General features: G+C 39.0%; 1 protein-coding gene and 1 long non-coding RNA gene across 3 annotated transcripts in view; one reads left to right on the top strand and one right to left on the bottom strand.

The window, feature by feature from the left end:
- The first annotated feature begins 18 nt into the window (after positions 1-18).
- On the top strand, positions 19-14,342 carry LOC139363895 (uncharacterized). The gene is made up of 3 exons (XR_011625051.1): positions 19-144; positions 4,668-4,741; positions 14,221-14,342. It is a non-coding gene; the product is annotated as an uncharacterized lncRNA (long non-coding RNA).
- The window catches only part of LOC105487452 (3-oxoacid CoA-transferase 1), a 144,852-nt gene continuing 127,251 nt past the window's right edge, over positions 945-18,545 (bottom strand). For both annotated transcript variants that reach the window (XM_011750900.3, XM_011750902.3), the window contains exons 16-17: positions 16,429-16,530; positions 945-2,624 (exon numbers count right to left, since the gene is read on the bottom strand). In XM_011750900.3, coding sequence (XP_011749202.1) covers positions 2,583-2,624; positions 16,429-16,530 — 144 coding nt within the window. In that variant the 3' untranslated portion in view covers positions 945-2,582. The remainder of the gene's footprint in view (positions 2,625-16,428; positions 16,531-18,545) is intronic.

The raw sequence follows: 18,545 nt of genomic DNA, 5'->3' as shown, positions 1-18,545 counted from the left end.
CTAAAGTGGAAGAATCACTTGAGCCCAGGAGGCCAAGGCTGCAGTGAGCCGTGATTGTGCCACTGCACTGCAACCTACTTGACAGAGTGAGACACCGTGGCGAAAAAGAATTACAAAAGCTGTATGATTTCACTGTGCTTACAGGTAACAAAAAGTCTGCTCAAGCAAAAAGGAGATTTATAAACTCTATCCAGGCATGGCTGGAAGGAAGTTGGCCTTAGGCACTTCCAGAACCATCTATCCAAATACCACCAGAATGCCCCGACTGACACACTTCCTGTACAGCTCCATGTTTTGTGTATCACTTTCTTTCTCTCCAGCTGGAGCTCAGCTAGGTGTGTGCATGTGTGTAGCAGAGAAATGGGGTACTGGTGTCAGATTCGCATTCTTATGGCTTCATAATCCAAGAGGAGTAAGAAAGATGACTTCTCATCTGTTTTTAAATGCTGGAGAAATAAACTGGAACATCCTTGGTCATATGCACAACCCTGGGTATAACCACTGTCGACTGACGAGAGCTACCAGAAGTAGCAAATCCTGGGGACGTCCCCATCCCTTTGTTACCACACAGATGCTGAGCAGACTAGCACTAGAGCCAGTTCAAAATGGAAATAAACTCACAGCACTAGGCAACTAACGTGTACAGTAAAGGGAAATGTTACACAAAAAGCAAACAAGGATTCACCCATGAAGCCTTGGATAAATGATTTTTACAAACATAGCAGGCTCTGACAAGGAGCAAGTTGTGAAACTCAATGTTCATTTGATCTTTCTAGAAGAACAATATCTTTTCTCTGGTAAGATAAAAAGAAAAGCAACAACTTGACTAGAAGTGGTGATGTGTGCTGACTTCATTGTTAGCTATCCTGACAATCTGTTGCATTATTCCCACATTTAGCAATGCCATTCCCAAGTGAAATAAAGGACAGTCACACTGATCTATATCACTTTGGAATATTTATTACATTCAGTAATGCATTTCTTAACAAGTATAGCACTCTTTAATCAAGAATATAAAGTCATCTACTTAGAATCACAATATCTTAAAGACGCATACTGGAATGATAAGCAAGTTTGAAGATGTAACTATCAACAATTCTTTTCAAAATCATATCAATATATTACTCTCATGAAACTTGCACATTCTAAGAAAGATCATTTTTTCCCCCCAGTACTGGGAAGGTACGCATTTCACCATGTGGCCAGCCAGAAAGGCTATTTTATATACGGTGTGTGTTACTTATTAAAAGCCTGTCTTTTCTCTAATATTGTACATTACACAATTGTAGCTACACCTGAAGACAAGTGAGTTTCAATGACCACCATCACCTAAAAACATGAATAAATTCCTATATTTAGGACCAGAGGAATGATATATTGTACCGTACTATGCCTACCTCTGTCCAGAGGCCAGCTGTCTCACTTGTTCTTCAGGGTGTCTAGCCTTCTTACCCATCTATTATCCGGGATGCTTCTGAAGTCATTCCCATGGGCCCCTGTCTGGTATTGAGAATACCTCTAAAGAAGTTTTTTTCAAACCTGATCTACCCACCATGTTTATTCCCTGACACTAAAAGTTCACTGACTTCAAATCCCTAGACTTGCCCATCATTATTTTCCCTAGTTGGACAAGGCTGAATTAAAAAGACTTTGTTAAAGGAAGTAGCCTTGGCAGAAGAAAAACCGTGGTTCTGTAGAAGTGTCATTCAATATTTAAAATCTTTTCTGAACCAAAATGAGAGCCTGAAAGTAAAGCACCTTTTATTTTTTAACTCTGCTGTCACTGCTACTAAGGATTCATGGTAAATTATCCTGCAGCCCTTCTTGGCTTGAGAGGAGGTACAGTACAAGTAGCCCACAGGGTCTCAATAACAGAAATATTCTCAAGGACCCTTGAGAATACAAAGGAATACTGGACTGTTTTAAAATGAGAAAACAGAAGAATCAGTTTCTTCTGTTCCTATTCCTATAATATGCCTTAGTCTTTGAAAAGCACAGATAGATAGTTGGTTTGAACTAATTATTTCTCCCTGCTCTCCCGCACTCCTGCTTGCCTTCTTGGGCATTTGTTTAAAAGCAGTATGGGAAGAAGGGGGATGCTCTAGAAGATGTAATCATAAAATCTGAAGCCCCAAAAGAAAAGTCAGAGGAGGTTGAAGAAAACACAATCATGACAGCAACTCTCCTAACCACAAAATCACATGTGTTATCTTTCTTTCAGGATTAATAATAGTTAAGAGGAAAGCCACATCAATTTCTAGGGCCCTTCTTGGGGAAAGGTTCATATAATTTAGCATACATACCATATTCAGTGAAAATGCATTCAATAAATTACCTATTATAAAGACAACTTTCTCAGTACTTAACAAATGAGATAATTATAAATGCTCCTTTTGCTTTTTATTAAAATGTCACAGCATGCCTAGAGAACAGTTTATATGGATGCATAAAGTCTGAAACCCTAGAAGAAAACTAATCAAAAACCACCTGTTAAATACACAATTATGATTACTGGTGTCCTTTCAATTAAATCCTATGTGTTTAAAATGAAAAACACGCAGCCTGGTACAAATATTCACGTTTCAATTTGCGATCTGCTGCATTGGCATGAGTTTTGGTGAAACCTGGTAAAAGAGGAAAAAAAATCAAATTATGAAAAACTGCATGATATAAATCTCTGTCCTTTTAATTTCCAAATTTCAATCATGTAGGAAACAAGCAGCCTTGCCATAGACATTCCCTGGAGTTTCCATATGATTTTCCACCCTGAAACACTGAGACGGAATAGTTCTGTTTACATTTTGGGTATTTCGTAGTTCTCAACCTTCTTGTATTAGCTCCTAAATTAAGGATGAACAAGGCTAGCAACAAGGAGCAGGTGGAAAAGGAGCAGAGGAAAACAAAGGATCCCAATAACCAAGCCCCCTGTCAGATCAATCACTGATCTCTGAGACTGATGCCTCTGAGACTTCATTTAAGACACAGTACAAACCCCAAGTCTCCAAAACCTCAAAAGAGATCCAGCCAATTCATAATATTGTTGAAAGATGCTTTATGTAGTCTTTCAATTACCTAAATACATATAATGAAGAGACGTATGATCAATAATAAATCTTATTGGAAATTTCATAATCAGAACAGAAATGATACAAAGGCAATATAAGAGGATTCAAAGTTATTAAAATATGGAAGTTAGAGCATTAAAACAATCAAATGTTGATTATAATAATGTTCAGTGTATAAAATAGTCAATGCTTTCCTGCAAATCTTCAAGCAGAGAAAAGTGACAATGTATGTATATTTAAGGTAGAGCTGGTTGTAGGAGAACCATAAATATAAGTGGTCAGTTTAACTGTGACAGATTTTTCAAAGTGTGGTACCAGGTTCAGATTCCTTAATTCAACATGGCAAATACTGATTGGGTTCTAGTTAGTAACAGTCCTCATGGAAAGAAGGAAATACCAAAACTTGGGTGCTTTGTGAAATTCTCAAAGATGTGGCAACTGAAATGAGCCCAATTAGCATTTTACCTTCCAGAATAAACAATATTTTCTTAAATTGATAAATGAACAAATGAATGAGTAAGTAGATAATTAAGTTTCAAAGAACTAGAAGGGAGGTTCCTGATAGTTAAACCAGTATTAAAAACTGAAAGAACAGGCAATCATTTGGCTTTCATTAGGTTAAACAGTTTTAGTCCATCTATAAATAATGTCTGCATTAGCTCTTCACAATTAACTCTTTATGGTATCAAGAGTTAATGTCCTCTCTTCCATTTTTCTCCTAAAGTACTAAACCAGAATGGCAAAAAGGTCTACTAAAAGAATAAATAAGAATAAAAAAGTTCAGCAAGATTTGGTATATAGCTTAGGGTAAATGAGAACGCATTATGACTTATTTCTAAGAGTAGACATAGAGACAAACAGAATAAGTAGACAAAAAGTAATATCACACATATGCACAGATCTTCAACTCTACTAAGAATAACATTTAGTATTTAGATAAGTATGTCTCACAGTTCATTTTCTTTCTTTTTTTTAAACAACAGAGCATCTGTGGAAATAACTTAGTGAAACCTTATTTTTTTTTTCTCTCTTTTTTTTTTTTTTTTTTTTTGAGATGGAGTTTCGCTCTTGTTGCCCAGGCCGCAGTGCAATGGCATGATCTTGGCTCACCGCAACTGCCACCTCCCGGGTTCAAGCGATATTCCTGCCTTAGCCTCCCATGTAGCTGGGATTACAGGCAGGCACCACCATGCCCAGCTAGTTTTTGTATTTTTAGTAGAGACGGGGTTTCTCCATGTCGGTAAGGCTGGTCTTGAACTCCTGACCTCAGGTGATCCACCTGCCTTGGCCTCCCAAAGTGCTGGGATTACAGGCGTGAGCCACCATGCCTAGCCCAATTTAGTGAAACTTTTTTTTACTACAAATTATTTTCTATAGATGCTTCATAGCACTTCCTTGAAAAAGAAACTGGACACATTAATTTTTTTAACTAAACATCTGATCCTTTTCCTTGTTATGTCAGCCCTATTTTGAGCTCTTAATGTCATTTACATTCTCAATGTCAAAAATGACATCAAAAGTAACGCTTTATATAGACTGGCTTTGCTTGCTTTTTAATGAAAAACATCTACTAAATCACCATTTCTCATTCTGTTCTCCCAGTCTCATCAACACTGTAAATTCATGCAAGCCAAAGGAGCTTATTCTGCCAACGTGATCTACAGGCTACGCATAAGGTGACATGATTTAGGTATAGAAGATAAGCCAATGATTTGTCTTCCCAGTGCATTAATATCCCAAAAGTATATTGCTTAACTCTGGTAGAATGCCAGTTCATAGTAGATACTGAAAGTATACATTTATTCAATTTGGCAAGGAATGTCTGCAGCTGGCCTCTTTCAGATTCCACTGCAAACATATTAACAAGCAATGCTTTTACTAGTTTTTGTTTGTTTGTTTGTTTGTTTTGCCACTAGTTTGTTTGGGTATATTCCTGCCTGGAGAATAAGGCCAAGGCTCTTGGGAGCAAGAACTATAAATTAGTTCTATTTTATCCACATTTTACAGCTCAATATGGAACATACATTGGGTGTATGACTAGTGACGTCTGGAAGTTTATTCTACCACATAATCTTTAAATATGGATTACACTTTAATTTTTTAAGTTAAAAAGATAAAATCAAAGAAATATTGTTTCAAAAGAGGTCCACAGACACATGGTTTATAAAAACACCTATTTTACATAGCTTAAGCATTCATCAGAAAAGAAACAACCCAAATAACCAATTGAAAGTTGATATTTTCAATGGCAAAACCATTTATTAAACCACAATTACTTTCGCATCAACCTAATACTTTGGCCCACCAACTAATTGGCATACTGAATGCTGTAAGTATAGCCAAAAAATGAAGAAATTTAACATATTCATTAACTTGTCACAGCTTTAATATGACATCATTTTGACTCTTTAAATATTTGGGAGACAGACTTCTTTCAAAATCTGAGGACAATGGGAGAAAAATAAGCCAAAGGATTCCTTAGTTGTGAAAATGTTGGGCCCTAGTAGCATAAAAGACAGAAGACTATATCGAACTTAAAAACTTCCATGTGTCAAAGAAAACAGTGAAAAACAAACCTATGGAATGGAAAAGAATATTCAAAAGTCATATCTGATAAGAAATTAGCATCCAGAATATATGAGAAACTTTGACAACATCACCAGAGAAATGCAAATCAAAACCACAATGAGATATCACCTCACACCCATTACGATGGCCACTATTAAACAGAAGATAACTGTTGGCAAAGATATGGAGAAATTAGAACCCCTGTGCAACAATAGTGGGAATGTAAAACGGGGCAACCATTGTGAAAAACAGTATGGCAGTTCCACAAAAAATTAATAATAGAATTATCATATGATCCAGCAATCCAAATTCTGAATTATATATCTAAAAAATTTCAAAGCAGAATCTCAAAAAGATACTTGCACATCCATGTTCTTTGCAGCACGATTCACAGTAGCCAAGAGGTGGAAGCAGCCCAAATGTCTACCAACAGATGAGTGGGTAATGAAAGTGTGGTATATATGCACAAAGAAATATTATACAGCCTTAAAAAGAAGAAAATCCTGTCATAGATGCTACAACACAGATGAACCCTGAATACATTATGCTAAGCAAAACAAGCCAGTCACAAAAGGGCAAATACTTATGATTCCATGCATATGAGGTATTTAGAACAGTCAAAATGATAGAAACAGAAAGCAAAAAAAGTGGTTGCCAAAGGCTGTGGAATTAAGTGTTTAATGAATAGTTTCAGAGATGCAAGTTATAAAAGTGCTAGAGATCTGTTGTATAACAATGTGAATACACTTAATATTACTGAATTGTACACTTAAAAATGGTTAAGATGGTAAATTTTTTTAAAGTTTTTACCACAGTTATTTAAAAATAGGAAAGCATTACTGAACAGCATCACGAGCATTTGCAGAGCATGAACATATGTACACGGCTCTACCAATAGTGCTGGGGACAGGGGAGCCTTTATTCCCCACTTCTCATATTCCATTCCATGCAGAAGGACACCTGTCTATTCGTGTAACTACCCTGGTCTCTGGTGTGTCCCTTATTGATGTAGTTAAATGATTATTTGGGCAGAGGAACCTTAACATGTGAAACTTAGCCTGACTCTTACTCTTCATTGAGGTCTTCACCTAGAAAGCAATGCTCTGTTTTGCTCTCAGCCATGTGGATGGAAGCTTAGCAATGAAGGCTCCCCTTGTGTAGGTGGCCTGGGTTTCTCTGGTGTTGCCTATACTTGGAAGCCAAAGCCTCTGTATTTGTGGGGTTCACACTTGGGAAGCCTGCTGTGGCTGTACACTGAGGCCACATCCCTCACTCTAGCCTGTATAATAGTAATACTTTTACCTCTACCTGCTCAGCTCCCTTCTCTCAAGCGATTCAGCACTCAATCCCCAAGAAACAGCAAAGTCCCTATCTTCATAGCATCCACATTTTGAGGGAGAGGAATCATATGGCTGGCTTCTCTATCTGTAAACAGCTCCTGACTAGAATCACATTTTGGGTATGTGCTGAAGGTTCCAGAAATATAATCAATATTTGCATTTCTACAACAAAATTTCCACAGCCTCTACCAAGTTCCAGATATATGATGACCTTCAAGATACTGCCCTCCGATGGAAAACTCCAACTTTCAATTGATACAAAATCATGAACAAAACTGTGGCAGTCATTACAGATTTTTTAAAGAAGCTGTTTTAGGGGGTTGCCCAAGATGGCCGAATAGGAACACCTCCAGCCTCCAGCTCCCAGCGTGAGTGACACAGAAGATGGGTGATTTCTGTATTTTCAACTGAGGTACCGGGTTCATCTCACTGGGGCACGTTGGACAGTCGATGCTGGTTTGTGGGTGCAGCCCGACCAGCGAGAGCTGAAGCAGGGTGAGGCATCGCCTCACCCGGGAAACGCAAGGAGGAAGGGAATTCCTTTTCCTAGCAAAGGGAAATTGAGACACACAACACCTGGAAAATCATGTAACTCCCACCCTAATACTGTACTTTACCAACGGTCTTAGCAAATGGCACTCCAGGAGATTATATACCACACCTGGCCCAGAGGAGCCCACACCCACGGAGCCTCCCTCATTGCTAGGTCTGAGATCTAACTGCAAGGCAGCGGCAAGGCTGGGAGAGGGGCGCCCACCACTGCTGAGGCTTAAGTAGGTAAACAAAGCCACTGGGAAGCTCAAATTGGGTGGAGCCCACCACAGCTCAAGGAGGCCTGCCTACCTCTGTAGACTCCACCTCTGGGGACAGGGCATAGCTAAACAAAAAGCAGCAGAAACCTCTGCAGATGTAAATGTCCCTATCTGACAGCTTTGAAGAGAGCAGTGGTTCTCCCAGCACGGAAGTTGAGATCGGAGAATGGACAGACTGCCTGCTGAAGTGGGTCCCTGACCCCTGAGTAGCCTAACTGGGAGACATGCCCCACTAGGTACAGACCGACATCTTACACCTCACACGGCTGGGTACACCCCTGAGACGAAGCTTCCAGAGCAAGAATCAGACAGCAACACTCGCTGTTCAGCAATATTCTATCTTCTGCAGCCTCTGCTGCTGATACCCCAGCAAACAGGGTCTGGAGTGGACCTCAAGCAAACTCCAACAGACCTGGAGCTGAGGGTCCTGACTGTTAGAACAAAAACTAACAAACAGAAAGGACACCCACAGCAAAACCCCATCAGTACGTCACCATCATCAAAGACCAAATGCAGATAAAACCACAAAGATGGGGAAAAAGCAGTGCAGAAAAGCTGGAAATTCAAAAAATCAGAGCGCATCTCCCCCTCCAAAGGAACTCAGCTCATCGCCAGCAACAGAACAAAGCTGGACGGAGGATGACTTTGACAAGTTGAGAGAAGAAGGCTTCAGTCGATCAAACTTCTCAAAGCTAAAGGAGGAACTACGTAACCAGCGCAAAGAAACTAAAAAGCTTGAAAAAAGAATGGAAGAATGGATAACTAGAATAATCAATGCAGAGAAGACCTTAAAAGAACTGCTAGAGATGAAAACCATGACACGAGAACTACGTGACAAATGCACAAGCTTCAGTAACCGACTCGATCAACTGGAAGAAACGATACCAGTGATTGAAGATCAAATGAGTGAAATGAAGCGAGAAGAGAAGTATAGAGAAAAAAGAGTAAAAAGAAATGAAAAAAGCCTCCAAGAAATATGGGATTATGTGAAAAGACCAAATCTACGTCTGACTGGTGTTCCTGAAAGTGATGGGGAAAATGGAACCAAGTTGGAAAACACTCTGCAGGATATCATCCAGGAGAACTTCCCCAACCTACTAAGGCAGGTCAACATTCAAATTCAGGAAATACAGAGACATCACAAAGATACTCCTCTAGAAGAGCAACTCCCAGACACATAATTGTCAGATTCACCAAAGTTGAAATGAGGGAAAAAATTTAAACGGCAGCCAGAGAGAAAGGTCGGGTTACCCACAAAGGGAAGTCCATCACACTAACAGCAGATCTCTCGGCAGAAACTCTACAAGCCAGAAGAGAGTGGGGGTCAATATTTAACATTCTTAAAGAAAAGAATTTTCAACCCAGAATTTCATATCCAGCCAAACTAAGTTTCATAAGTGAAGGAAAAATAAAATCCTTTACAGACAAGCAAATGCTTAGAGATTCTGTCACCACCAGGCCTGCCCTACAAGAGATCCTGAAGGAAGCACTAAACATGGAAAGGAACAACCGGTACCAGCCATTGCAAAAACATGCCAAAATGTAAAGTTCATTGATGCTAGGAAGAAACTGCATCAACTAAGGAGCAAAATAAGCAGCTAATATCATAATGACAGGATCAAGTTCACACATAACAATATTAACCTTAAATGTAAATGGACTAAATGCTCCAATTAAAAGACACAGACTGGCACATTGGATAAAGAGTCAAGACCCATCAGTTTGCTGTATTCAGGAGACCCATCTCACAGGCAGAGACATACATAGGCTCAAAATAAAGGGATAGAGGAAGATCTACCAAGCAAATGGAAAAGAAAAAAAAGCAGGGGTTGCAATCCTAGTCTCTGATAAAACAGACTTTAAACCATCAAAGATCAAAAGAGACAAAGAAGGCCATTACATAATGGTAAAGGGATCAATTCAACAGGAAGAGCTAACTATCCTAAATATATATGCACCCAATACAGGAGCACCCAGATTCATAAAACAAGTCCTTAGAGACTTACAAAGAGACTTAGACTCCCATACAATAATAATTGGAGACTTCAACACTCCACTGTCAACATTAGACAGATCAACAAGACAGAAAGTTAACAAGGATATCCAGGAATTGAACTCATCTCTGCAGCAAGCAGACCTAATGGACATCTACAGAACTCTCCACCCCAAATCAACAGAATATACATTCTTCTCAGCAACACATCACACTTATTCCAAAATTAACCACATAGTTGGAATAAAGCACTCCTCAGCAAATGTACAAGAACAGAAATTATAACAAACTGTCTCTCAGACCACAGTGCAATCAAACTAGAACTCAGGACTAAGAAACTCAATCAAAACCGCTCAACTACATGGAAACTGAACAACCTGCTCCTGAATGACTACTGGGCACACAATGAAATGAAGGCAGAAATAAAGATGTTCTTTGAAACCAATGAGAACAAAGATACAACATACCAGAATCTCTGGGACACATTTAAAGCAGTGTGTAGAGGGAAATTTATAGCACTAAATGCCCACAAGAGAAAGCAGGAAAGATCTAAACTTGACACTCTAACATCACAATTAAAAGAACTAGAGAAGCTACAGCAAACACATTCAAAAGCTAGCAGAAGGCAAGAAATAACTAAGATCAGAGCAGAACTGAAGGAGATAGAGACACAAAAAACCCTCCAAAAAATTAATGAATCCAGGAGTTGGTTTTTTGAAAAGATCAACAAAATTGACAGACCGCTTGCAAGACTAATAAAGAAGAAAAGAGAGAAGAATCAAATAGACGCAATAAAAAATGATAAAGGGAATATCACCACCAACCCCACAGAAATACAAACTACCATCAGAGAATACTATAAAGACCTCTACGCAAATAAACTAGAAAATCTAGAAGAAATGGATAATTTCCTGGACACTTACACTCTCCCAAGACTAAACCAGGAAGAAGCTGAATCCCTGAATAGACCATAGTAGGCTCTGAAATTGAGGCAATAATTAATAGCCTACCAACGAAAAAAAGTCCAGGACCAGATGGATTCACAGCTGAATTCTACCAGAGGTACAAGGAGGAGCTGGTACCATTCCTTCTGAAACTATTCCAATCAATAGAAAAAGAGGGAATCCTCCCTAACTCATTTTATGAGGCCAACATCATCCTGATACCAAAGCCTGGCAGAGACACAACAAAAAAAGAATTTTAGACCAATATCCCTGATGAACATCGATGCAAAAATCCTCAGTAAAATACTGGCAAATCAGATCCAGCAGCACATCAAAAAAGCTTATCCACCATGATCGAGTGGGCTTCATCCCTGGGATGCAAGGCTGGTTCAACATACACAAATCAATAAATGTAATCCAGCATATAAACAGAACCAAAGACAAGAACCACATGATTATCTCAATAGATGCAGAAAAGGCCTTTGACAAAATTCAATAGCTCTTCATGCTAAAAACTCTCAATAAATTTGGTATTGATGGAACGTATCTCAAAATAATAAGAGGTTTTTATGGCAAACCCACAGCCAATATCATACTGAATGGGAAAAAACTGGAAGCATTCCCTTTAATAACTGGCACAAGACAGGGATGCCCTCTCTCACCACTCCTATTCAACATAGTGTTGGAAGTTCCGGTGAGGGCAATGAGGCAAGAGAAAGAAATAAAGGGTATTCAGTTAGGAAAAGAAGAAGTCAAACTGTCCCTGTTTGCAGATGATATGATTGTTTATTTAGAAAACCCCATCGTCTCAGCCCAAAATCTCCTTAAGCTCATAAGCAACTTCAGCAAAGTCTCAGGATACAACATCAATGTGCAAAAATCACAAGCATTCTTATACACCAGTTACTGACAAACAGAGAGCCAAATCATGAATGAACTCCCATTCCCAATTGCTTCAAAGGGAATAAAATACCTAGGAATCCAACTTACAAGGGATGTAAAGAACCTCTTCAAGGAGAACTACAAACCACTGCTCAGTGAAATAAAAGAGGACACAAAAAAATGGAAGAACATACCATGGTCATGGACAGGAAGAATCAATATTGTGAAAATGGCCAACTGCCCGAGGTAATTTATAGATTCAATGCCATCCCCATTAAGCTCCCAATGACTTTCTTCACAGAATTGGAAAAAAATTGCTTTAAAGTTCATATGGAACCAAAAAAGAGCCCGCATTGCCAAGACAATCCTAAGCCAAAAGAACAAAGCTGGAGGCATCACGCTACCTGACTTCAAAGTATACCACAAGGCTACAGTAACCAAAACAGCACGGTACTGGTCCAAAACAGAGATATAGACCAATGGAACAGAACAGAGCCCTCAGAAATAATACCATACATCTACAGCCATCTGATCTTTGACAAACCTGAGAAAAACAAGAAACGGGGAAAGCATTCCCTATTTAATAAATGGTGCTGGGAAAATTGGCTAGCCGTAAGTAGAAAGCTGACACTGGATCCTTTCCTTATTCCTTATACGAAAATTAATTCAAGATGGATTAGAGACTTAAATGTTAGACCTAAAACCATAAAAACGCTAGAAGAAAACCTAGGCAATACCATTCAGGACATAGGCATGGGCAAGGACTTCATGTCTAAAACACCAAAAGCAAGGGCAACAAAAGCCAAAATTGACAAACGGGATCTAATTAAACTAAAGAGCTTCTTCACAGCAAAAGAAACTACCATCAGAGTGAACAGGCAACCTACAGAATGGGAGAACATTTTTGCAATCTACTCATCTGACAAAGGGCTAATATCCAGAACCTACAAAGAACGCAAACAAATTTACGAGAAAAAAACCACCCCATCAAAAAGTGGGCAAAAGATATGAACAGACACTTCTTAAAAGAAGACATTTATGCAGCCAACAGGCACATGAAGAAGTGCTCATCATCACTCGCCATCAGAGAAATGCAAATCAAAACCACAATGAGATACCATCTCACACCAGTTAGAATGGCAATCATTAAAACATCAGGAAACAACAGGTACTGGAAAGGATGTGGAGAAATAGGAACACTTTTACACTGTTGGTGGGATTGTAAACTAGTTCAACCATTGTGGAAAACAGTGTAGCGATTCCTCAAGGATCTAGAACTAGAAATACCATTTGACCCAGCCATCCCATTACTGGGTATACACCCAAAGGCTTATAAATCATGCTGCTATAAAGACACATACACACGTATGTTTATTGCAGCACTATTCACAATAGCAAAGACTTGGAATCAACCCAAATGTCCATCAGTGACAGACTGGATTAAGAAAATGTGGCACATATACACCATGGAATACTATGCAGCCATAAAAAAGGATGAGTTTGTGTCCTTTGTAGGGACATGGATGCAGCTGGAAACCATCATTCTCAGCAAACTATCACAAGAACAGAAAACCAAACACCGTATGTTCTCACTCATTGGTGGGAACTGAACAATAAGATCACTTGGACACAGGAAGGGGAACATCACACACTGGGGCCTATTGTGGGGAGGGGGGAGAGGGGAAGGACAGCATTAGGAGATATACCTAATGTAAATGACAAGTTAATGGATGCAGCACACCAACATGGCACATGTATATATGTGTAACAAACCTGCACCTTGTGCACATATACCCTAGAACTTAAAGTATAATAAAAAAAGAAACAGAAGCTGTTTCATGTGATAGAAATAATATTTTTTTCCATTTTTTTTATTATGGCTAATAACACTGATATATATGAAAAAGTCTTAGTAATCATTTTTTTAACAGTGCCCAAATACTTCATTATCATTCTTTTTTTGATATCCTAAAACCAAAATTTTGTCACGTCCTATTATCTGATGCTGTCACATTTAGTCTTTTACTTTGGAATTCCCAGTTTCAAAGAATTCACAGCTAATATCCAATCAGCTAATATCCACATTATGTAGGCTTTGCCCATTCACTTATCCATATCCTTAGGGATACAGGACTTTTACCAACACATTTTAAAATTGTTTTGCACTAGGATTTTACCTTTTTTACTTTATGTGGCAACACTGGCCAATCATTCCCTTCTAGAATGTTCACTACCAGTTGAAGGCTGAGTTCTAGGGACTTTTCTCAAACAGAACTTTAGCAACTAGTACATAGTCACATATGGAGTACAATGCTAGCTATGCAGTGATAACCACAGGGAATATTTTCTGAATTAGGACATAGAATGTCTTCTGAATTATCAAAAAAGAAATACTATCTTCAATGTACTTTTGTAATTAAATGTATCCTTATTGATAATCCAGGTATTAAGTAGAACATTTTACTAATTAGGGCACTCCAGCTCTAGCTTTACAGAGAAACAACCTGTTATATGTGATTTCATCTGTCACAGTCTAAAGAGATGCCATTGATTGTCAGATGCTCAAAAGCTAGTCCTCTGGATGGTTCCATTGATACCATACCTTTTCATTCTCAGGATAATACTGACATACAAATTAACATTGCATCTCAACATCCTAATTTGGAGAAAACAAGATTACATATCCCTGTGAAAAGAAGAGATGGCACTGAAATAGAGAGGGTCTACAGAGATACTTTTCATTGGAACAGCACCTTTCATTGGAAAAACAAAGCAGGAACAGTAAAAACCCGTATTTTCATTCCTTATTTACCCATACGAATAAAAAAAGAACTATATAACCAGGGTCTTCCTTTGTACATTCTCTTTTGCTAAAAAACTGAACATTCTATGGATCTTGAAAATGTTATCTGATGAAAAGGTTAATTCTTCCACATAGAAAAAAAATGAAAGAATAGCTGATTACAGATTGTTTGCTTTTCTCACTGGAGTAAGAAATCCTAAATAGTTAAAATGTAAGCATATCCCTCCCCTTGAGGTTACTGAAAAGCTAATTAAAGATGTGCTTTGCATGCAAGGTATTACTGGGAGACTTGTTTTTCCAAAGGGACTTTCAAAAAAGGTTAATAGACAAAGACCTTGGTAGAGTACCAGAAACAGTTATTATATGGATAATGAACTATGAAACACAAATTGTTTTTAAAGAAATGTGTAGGCTGGGCGCGGTGGCTCACACCTGTAATCCCAGCACCTTGGGAGGCCAAGGCGGGTGGATCACAAGGTCAGGAGATCGAGACCACAGTGAAACCCCATCTCTACTAAAAATACAAAAAATTAGCTGGGCGTGGTGGCGTGCACCTGTAGTCCTAGGTGATGGGGAGGCTGAGGCAGGAGAATGGCATGAACTCGGGAGGTGAAGCTTGCAGTGAGCCGAGATTGCGCCACTGCAATCCAGCCTGGGCAACAGAGCAAGACTCTGTCTCAAAAAAAAAAAAATGTGTTATGCACTGATAGGTACAAGCAAAGCATGTAGTACACAAGAAAGACACACATAAAATATACGTATGACTTCTCAAATAACTTTTGTTACATTAGTTTCTCCAAGATGTGTAGCTGTAACATTAACATATTTTCTTCTCATTATAAATATATTTCATTTTAATTAGGTTGGTTCTTAAATAGGTATGAGAATAATATCCCTTTCTGATATGGTTTGGTCATGTCTCCACCCAAATCTCATCTTGATTTGGAGCTCCCATAATACCCATGTGTCATGGGAGGGACCTGGTGGGAGGTAATTGAATCAGGTGGTGGGTTCTTCCAATGCTGTTCTTGTGATAGTGAATAAGTCTTTGATCTGACAGTTTTATAAAAGGCAGTTTCCCTGCACACACTCTCTTGCTTGCTGCCATGTAAGATGTGCCTTTGCTCCTCCTTCACCTTCCGCCATGATTGTGAGGCCTCCCCAGCCATGTGGACCTATAAGTCCATCAAACCTCTTTTTCTCTATAAACTACCCAGTCTTAGGTTGTCTTTATTAGCTCTGTGAGAATGGACTAATACACTTTCCTTCATTTCTTCAGAGACATTTTAGTTTTACTTTTGGTTAACTTCAAATAGACTGAGCCATGCTTTCAATGCCATTAGCTAGGTGATTGATTTATGAATAAGCACTTACATTAAAGAGCAATTATTTATATTTCAGTAATATTCTATTTTAAAAAGGGATTTGGAGATTTCTTAAATGGATACTCCCCTGACATATTTATCTGCTTTGTAAGTCTGAGTGTTTTATGTACTTATCTTCAAATATAGGGCATGTCTGTCTTGTGATGATTAACCTGGTGATGTCAGAGGCCCAACATTTTAATATTTTCAACAGATGAAATATGGCATAGAATTTAGAGAAAGTCATAAGTCATAGATGGGTTTAAAAATAAGGAAGTATCATTTCTCTGTATGTGGCTCACATTTTTCAGTTAATCAAGTTCAACCACAGCTGCCATATAACCAAAGAACAGAGGAATACAAGGGCCTTCAAAACATAAAGTAACTTAGAGTTCAAGCTCAACCTTGTTTCTAGCAGCTCCTGGTGGTGAGTCCCCCTCCTGCTTCTGAGTCCTAAGCCAAACCTTGGCCCGTGAGCCAGAGCACAGCTCTGTTCCTACCTGCTCTCATCTAGAGGCACCCTTCCTTCTACTCCTGTTCACTGCAAAGGTCAACTCCAAAAATGATCACAAATTAATGGTTCACGTCCTGTAAACACCCATTAATCAAGCCTATAATATAAGACAAGTGGCTGGATTTGTTCACAGAAATACTTACTGCAAAATCACACCCGGTACTCTTCTGTATGTCATCTACTGTCAGCCCTTCCCAGAGCTCAATCAGAGTCAGCCCTTTTTTCTTGTCCACATCAAACACAGCCTGTCAGAGTGGGAAGAAAAAGGACAATGATAATTTCCATCACAATAATTATTATATGGCACAAAACAAAAATAACCTCACAAGTTATATAAAGGAAAGACAAGGCCAGGTGCGGTGGCTCATGCCTGTAATCCCAGCACTTTGGGAGGCTGAGGTGGGCGGATCACAAGGTCAGGAGATCGAGACCATCCTGGCTAATACGGTGAAACCCCCGTCTCTACTAAAAATACAAAAAAAAAAAATTAGCAGGGCATGGTGGCAGGCGCCTGTAGTCCCAGCTACTTGGGAGGCTGAGGCAGGAGAATGGCATGAACCCAGGAGGCGGAGCTTGCAGTGAGCCAAGATCACACCACTGCACTTCCAGCCTGGGTGACAAAGCGAGACTCTGTCTCAAAAAAAAAAAAAAAAAAAAAAAAAAAGGAAAAATACGACCCAGGACAAAAGAAAAATCAGTAGTGGAAAAATGTCAACTGTAACTATGATATTTTGGTGAGAATAAATGCCAACTCCCTAATCAGCAATTACTTGTGGAACAGTGTTGATGCCAGAAAATAAATGAGTGTTGACCATGGATGGCATTTGTTACTATTGCAACCAGTTTTTAAAAACTACCTCCCTTTTGTTAAGTCTAACACTTTTGGTCAAAGGTCAATTCATGATTAATAATGATTTGAACAAAGAAAGGAATGAAGAAAGAGGGAGAGAGAAAGGGAATTTTTGGGAGGTGAAAGCACATGAATGATAGCAAAAAAGTTTATAAATGCTGTTGGGTAAAGAATTACAGGAAACAGAAGAAGGTGCTTTGAAGTGTCTAAGAGTAATTATAAGAGGATAGCTATCCTGGTCCTGAAGGACATGCAAGTAACTGTTAAAAATATTCTCAAATCCTGTGAAAACATACAGTCTCAGAAAGAGAGCATGGGAATCTCCCTTTGCTATGAAAATCAAATGAAGATGCTTATATTTAGGGCAAGCACCAGAAAGCCAATCTCACCTGAAACATTACATCATTCTGGTCCGTAACACCAGGTGTTGGTAGTGCCAATTGATATGGCTTGACCTCAGCAGATAGACCCCACCTGTTGAATCTGATTTAGAACAAATGCTTTCACACTTAGAAATATAACTCGAGTGGAAATGACCTACGAGGTCACTTAATATAACCTTCCGCCCAAGAATTCTTCAAAACATTCTTCTCAGATAGTCAACGGGGTTCTGCTTAGATATTTGCAGTGGCAGGAGGCTCACTTATTTCAAGGCAGATTGTTTACTGAAGGGAAGCTCAAATCGTAAGAGCTAAAACTGCTTCTCCTATGGCTTTAACTCCATGCTACAGTTACCCTCTAGCACATTAAGCACTGTTCCCTCTTTCAGTTCTCATGGTTTCCTCTTTCTCAGACTAAAATGTTATGCATCCCAGAGCTTTCCTCTCCTCTAGAGTTAACCTAAATTCAACTATTGTTTGCAGGCGTAGAATCTTTATTTTATTTTATTTTATTTTATTTTATTTTTTTGAGAGTCTCACTCTGTCGCCCAGGCTGGAGTTCAATGGCCAGATCTCTGCTCACTGCAACCTCCACCTCCTGGGTTCAAGTGATTCTCATGCCTCAGCCTCCCGAGTGGCTGGGATTACAGGCATGCCCCACCACACCCAGCTAATTTTTTGTATTTTTAGTAGAGATGAAGTTTTACCATGTTGGTCAGGCTGGTCTCAAATTCCTGATCTTAGGTGATCCACCTGCCTGCCTCAGCCTCCCAAAGTGCAAGGATTACAGGCATGAGTCACTGCACCCAACTGATTTTTCAACTAGCTTGGAAGTCAAAACTTGAATTGCCACTTTTGAATACACTAACTAGGAGGGTAATATCAAGACACAGCAACACGTAGAGAAAAGAACCCTGGCTTTTGAGCTCCATGAGAATTCCACTCTGCTGCACAACAGTTATGCAACCTTTAGTGAACCTGTCTTTGCATCTGTAGACATATATAATAAAAATGTACTTCCCAAGATTGT

This window comes from Macaca nemestrina, chromosome 6, assembly GCF_043159975.1.
Source record: "Macaca nemestrina isolate mMacNem1 chromosome 6, mMacNem.hap1, whole genome shotgun sequence".
Taxonomy (NCBI): Eukaryota; Metazoa; Chordata; class Mammalia; order Primates; family Cercopithecidae; genus Macaca; species Macaca nemestrina.
The sequence above is the reverse complement of the archived record's forward strand: the minus strand, read 5'-3'. Positions and strand labels throughout refer to the sequence as shown.